Raw genomic sequence first — 6000 nt, forward strand, 5'->3', positions numbered from 1 at the left:
GCATATATGCCTGTTAAAGGGAAGCATTTGTACTAAAAAAAATACCAACATTAATCAAGCATTCACTCATTGTCAACTATATGTGCCCAATGAAGATGAATTATATGATGGTGTGATCATGAAGATTTTAATAGCATGGAAAACAAACAGAATCATGACAATGATCATTTACCCAATAAAGAGAAGAACACATGTGCACAGATATGAGCCAGAGCAGCTAATTTTGACCTGTGATACCACAGCAAGAAGGAAGCTTTTGATTTGCTGGCAACTTTGCTCCATATCTGGAAGAATAAAGTTAATTCTTAAAGCCCACAACTAGCTGCAGTTCACACACTTGCTAAGGTGAACAAACTGGCTGAGGTTTGCATCAACAAACATACAAGAAAGCATGTGGCATCAGTGAAGTGCTTTTTTAGACAGGCTGATGTTGAGATTAATTAGGTACAGGTATCCAAAGCAAGCCTTGGTATCTTGATGTGGTCTCCTGGAGGCAGCCATTATTTTTTTTTTGGAAGATCAATTAAGACTAGATTTTGGAGGCTTTTATAGCAGCGCTACTATTTTGGATCCATGCAGAAATATTCCAGCATTGATGATCTGGAGTATATAAAAAAAAATGTTCCAGATATTGGTTGGTGACAGGAATAAGGTTTCCTCTTGTAGTGCTTATCTATGAGATGAGTATGATCTACTTTGTCACAGACTAAATTGTGCTAAGCAGTGGCAAATGAGGGCAGTACATAGGGAGAACTCAATCCAAGACAAGCTCTTTGGAGCCATTTATCTACATCTACATAGCAGTTGCATCAAGTTAATGTGAACACTCTATATCTATGGTATCAATTTGCATTGTAACAACAAGTCTGCCGGTATTACAGTCACAGGTATGAACCATCAAACTATAGATTATCACTCTGCCATTAGGTACTGCTAGTATACTTACCACTCTTAAGTATAACACAGAGAGCTGTGCAGGATTTGAGAGCTGTTTCTTCATCAGAACTTCCACAACGGGACACAACATATAGGAATGTATCTCCTTTGTGGTTTGAGAGGGAGAGAAATCATACAGTGTCCTTTTTTTACATTTTGTTTCAATGTTCAACACTAGGAGACTTTATCCTTACAGACAGATATAAATATAACACAAGACTCATAACATTAATATACTGTGCTGACTTTTGCATAATCTGAGTTAGTAGTGTTGTTTTATCAGAGATCAAATGAATGAGATCTGTCAACCTAACAGCAGCAGCATACATTCACGCAAAGTCTGTTTTCAACAATGTCATAGCAAAAATTGATTTCCTGGAAGAGGAGTCTATTGGATCAATTTCATCATGGATGCGCCACTCATTTTTCAGTAATGAAATTTTGTAAAATTTTGATTCATACCATAGAATGAATGGAACTTTGCAGCAAATTACGGATGATTTTGCCATTTTTAACCATTCATGAGGACACCCCAGGCCCAGCGCACATTAGGATGCATTATAATTCCAAAGATATGAGCTTGTGTTTCAAAATGGTTTACTATTCATTGCACATATTTCTTCGCTTTATCATAAAAAATAGCATCAATGAAGTAAAACTGACCTAATTTGCTTGTAATAATGTATGCTACAGTTAAGAGAGAGAGAGAGAGAGAGGGAGCTATGAATCTACAGTGTGTATGTGAGTTTTTAGATTATTGTCACTTGTGAACACACCACATCATAAATGATATTTGTACATCTTTGGTAATATTCTCATCTACCTGTATAGAAACTACTATACAGAGGATGAAAGAGATTGTTCAAATCTTTACTATAAGCTTTGATGAAGTTGGAACAAACAAAGTAGACTGGGCTCACTTTTGGTAATTCTGTCTAGAAGCATCTGCTCTGCACTCTGCCTCAATCCAACATTAGAAGACTTAGCCAGCTCAGCCAGGGCATGATTTGGGATTGCTGAGGAGGATAAAAACAAAGACAATTAATCTATACTGTATTGCATCTTGTACTTAATGAATACACAAATGAAACAAGTAATGACATGGACTACAGTGTACAGTATGAATCACAAGTTATGAATTAGGTAAGCATGCCCAATAATGACAATACCAGTACATATCCAGGGCTGCCAACCTTGAGTGAGAGTTTGGCGTGAGACACTGCGAGAGAGTGGAGCAACCTCCTGGCTATACTAGCGCCTGGCGGCCTGCTGTGCGGCCGTACGTACACAGTCAGCGTATGTAAAGCGATGCAAAGCACACGTCATAGCCATACATGTACTGTAATTTGCCAAAAGTACAAGCTACGCTCACGTGGTATAGGTAGAAACCAATCGTGATCCAATAGCTCGTATTTGCGCGTGAACCGAAAACGATTATTATTGGTTGAGTGAGACAGTCAAAATTGGTTGAATTGGGTGAGTCTCACGCTCAATGCGTGAGAGTTGGCAGCCCTGACATATCACAAATGAATTGTAATTTACTTATAGATACACACGCTTGAAATGGGGCTGGGTTGGGAATCAGGAAAATTGGTGGATAAAAGGTGATGGAGGACTGTGGTGTAGGGTAAAGAAACATTATGTGGGTTGTATGTACACTAGCCCTATAACTAGTACCGGTAACTAGTCTATAGCTATACACAGCCCTTTCGCTGTACAGAAGCCGTGCTTCTCACAGCGTCTGGTTGGGCTACCCTGGCCCTTTCTGACTATTACATGCAGCGATTAATCTTCTACATGGAACTTCACATCCAACACATGCACACATGGCCTTCATCAAATCTTTTTTGCCTCTATTTTGGGCAACCTGCTATATGCCTACTGTATGGGATGACGAAAACTCAGAACAGAAGAGTTAGCAAGGAGATAGTAAACTAATTAACACTTAACATTAAACATTTGCATTTATTTTGCCCCTTCTCTAACCCAGGGGCGCTCCATTGTACAGCTGTACTGTGACCAGCCAGCCCAACTGCAGCAACCAGCACGAACGCAAAGTGTTCAGTATATATTCAGTGTGTGAAGGAGCGGAGCGCACCGGGGTTACGACCAGCCCAAACGCTTCATTCATGTTCTGGCTGGTCATACGTTATCCCTTCTCCAGACAATTCTATTTACAGCTGATTTGAGAAAAACTTGTAAAGTTTACTTAGTACAACCACAAAGTAGCCTGTTGTGGTTGTGCATATATGTCGCAACTTCAATTCTGAGCAGTGACGACAGGGCTCTGTAGGTACTGTCAGCTCAGAGTGCTATAAATTTACTATAGTCTAGAATCTATATATACTATAGTGAAGTACCCGCACCTCGTCAGGGGCCCGAATACCGTCACCCCGCTTAAAATTGTTTTAAGCGTACTAAACAAAAATTTATGCCCGGGACTGTGTTCAGTACGCTTGAAACTTGGCAGGGCTACAACAACCAAGCAAATTGTGGTGAAAACCGAACAGTTTTTCGCGAAAATCTGAAATTTAATCGGAATACGTGTTATTAGTATCACCACTGTCCCCGCACGCATCTTTTACGTGTATGTCTATGGGAGCATCACGGTCACCCGCTCACGTCTTTTGTCTATGGGAGTGCGGGTGACGAGTTGCGGGCCCCTTCCTTAGCGCGCAACTTTTTCGCATCGTTCGCGTTTGACGACAATAGCAGCAAATTTTCGATATCGATCAGTGAACTTGTGATTCCATTGGAATTTTCAGCATTTTTCCTGTATGTGAGTTGGATTTCAAAGAATTTCAGTGGCGATGTGTGATTCAAATATGCGCAAACATTAACTATGACGAGGTGCGGGTCACCCAACCAAGTATGTAACTCTAGATGGTACTACTACTGTAGTACTAGAACGGCGTTCTAGTACGGTACATAGCTCTATACAAGGGCAAAAATGAGGCCATTAAGACATCAGAATTGATACTAGTGCAGAATACATTATTTTTTATACTTGATGATTGTCCTAGTCTCATAGTATACCCACCATCTTCAATTTTCTGCTCCAAGTTACCCGCTACGACTCGCCGCAGCCACGCACGGAGGTATCTCACCAGCGCGGCTCCACCAATCGCGAAGCCTGCGGTACCGCATAGGAAAATGACAGCTCTCCGCACAACATCGACCGAGGAGGTACTGCTGGTGCTCGTCATGGTCGGATGTCAATAAACAGTTATTTTCTATACCTCACATCTCTGTATGTATGGAGATTGGCAGTAGCACATGTAGATTTACACTTTTATGACAGTCAGAAATCCGTGCCAGTCGTTAGGCGCGATTGTCTGCAACAGCAACATCAACATTACATTACTACATCGTCCAACTGACTGTGTGACGAGGCGCCATTTTCACACAAACAATATTACGTAATCCCCTGCTAGCTGCTGGCTTCTAAGAGGCTAAAGAGGCTACTACACCGGGGCCTGCGGCCCCGGTGTAGTAGCCGGCTACCGGCGCTGCATGGACGCATCGCGTCGCCCTGTTTCCGCTTTTTCAGGGAGGCTGCGTTCACAGAAGAGTCGATCTTGATATTTAAAGTCAAAGAGATGATTGTAGTTTTAGTTGAGACCATGGTGCTCGAGGTTTCCAACTTTTTGTGAGATAATGAGAGTATGAGAGTTAGAGGAATTCAAAGGCATTTCAGAATCGATTTTCATCAAACTTTGAATTCTTCTCAGAATTGTATGTTCTTTCATATTACATAACAGCTGTGGCGGATCCAGAGGGGGGCGCAACTGGCGCACGCCCCCCCCCTTTATTTTTCGTTAAAAACAAAAGAAAAAAAATGAAATGAAACCCGGAAGTAGCAACAGAAATACTAGTCACGCCCTCCCCCCCCCCCCCTTTACAGAATTCCTGGATCCGCCCCTGCATAAGATGTTTCTTTGATATGTATTTCATAAGTGGTTTCTATCTCATGAAATGGTTAAAATCTGAATCCCCCATCCCAACCAGAAAACGATACCATCTCTGTGAAACACCCCCGCAGGTATAGGCCTACATGGATAGGCTTACTTGATTGCGTGAAGTTATCGGGGAGGTGGGCTCACTCTGTCCCACCTTGTAGTTACTAGCATGATTATGCAAAATCATAATGCCAGACGATATCACGTTAGGACTGTAGGCATAATATACTTCCAATCCACTGATAATATTTCAAAGCAGGGGGTGGGGCAGTCGCCCCTACCCCATAAAGATATGAATGGGGCTCGCACCCCCCCAAAAAAAAAAATCCGAGATGCGAAATATTTTTTGATGGAAAGATAGTGTCCAAATATTTCACCCATAGTGTGCACAAATCGTTAAATTAAAATTCTGAAAATGCAAAATCTCCCTCACATGGGAAGGAGATAGGCATACCCTGTTGAATCCACAAAATGTAGTCTACATTTGTGGGTACGACATAGTTCGACATAGTTCTACTTTATCACGATTTAAGAGATTGTCATTTAGCATGCTCCTCCCGAGGGAAAGTTGACAAATCTATTGTCATTGTACTCACATCACTTTCATATTCACATGATGAATGAAAATCATTGCTTGCGAGCAATGTGTCTCAAGTCCAACTCTCGCATATACCCTTGCCCTTCCTATACTCGCCTTGCTTTCTACTCTTTTCTCATCTCTTCCGCATTTCCTTGTTGTTTACCAAGGTACCATGTATACATGTTTGTTGTTGTTGTTTCTCCTTTCCCACCAATCCATATGAACAGACAAACTTGAAATGTATGTATACTGATTCTTTTCTTTGTTTGTTTTACGTGTATATCAATACCTAAGCATCACTGGGGCCCCTATTTATAAGCACGTACTGCTTCTTCTGGGGTTTTCACCATCGAGTTCAATTGTTTTTGTTTTGTTTTATGTTTACTTTGCATATAATTATGTGTCTTTATGCGTCTTTTCATTACTGCTGAAATGATGGTGAATAAAACTGAACTGAACTGAAATGACATACCTCCTCCAACACTCTCCCCCACCAGGTCCCCTTACATACAGTAAATACTAGGG

The 6000-nt window shown here is 41.2% G+C and overlaps 1 protein-coding gene across 1 annotated transcript in view; it reads right to left on the minus strand.

Moving 5' to 3' along the window:
• The window catches only part of LOC139725249 (uncharacterized), a 33907-nt gene extending 29765 nt beyond the window's left edge, over positions 1 to 4142 (minus strand). Inside the window, exons 1-3 of the mRNA XM_071636342.1 lie at positions 3977 to 4142; positions 1857 to 1952; positions 947 to 1042 (exon numbers count right to left, since the gene is read on the minus strand). Coding sequence (XP_071492443.1) covers positions 947 to 1042; positions 1857 to 1952; positions 3977 to 4142 — 358 coding nt within the window. The remainder of the gene's footprint in view (positions 1 to 946; positions 1043 to 1856; positions 1953 to 3976) is intronic.
• Positions 4143 to 6000: the final 1858 nt, after the last annotated feature.

The sequence above is a fragment of the Diadema antillarum genome, unplaced genomic scaffold (genome assembly GCF_040938485.1).
Source record: "Diadema antillarum isolate AM-2024a unplaced genomic scaffold, OU_Dant_1.0 seq00000029_RagTag, whole genome shotgun sequence".
NCBI lineage: Eukaryota > Metazoa > Echinodermata > Echinoidea > Diadematoida > Diadematidae > Diadema > Diadema antillarum.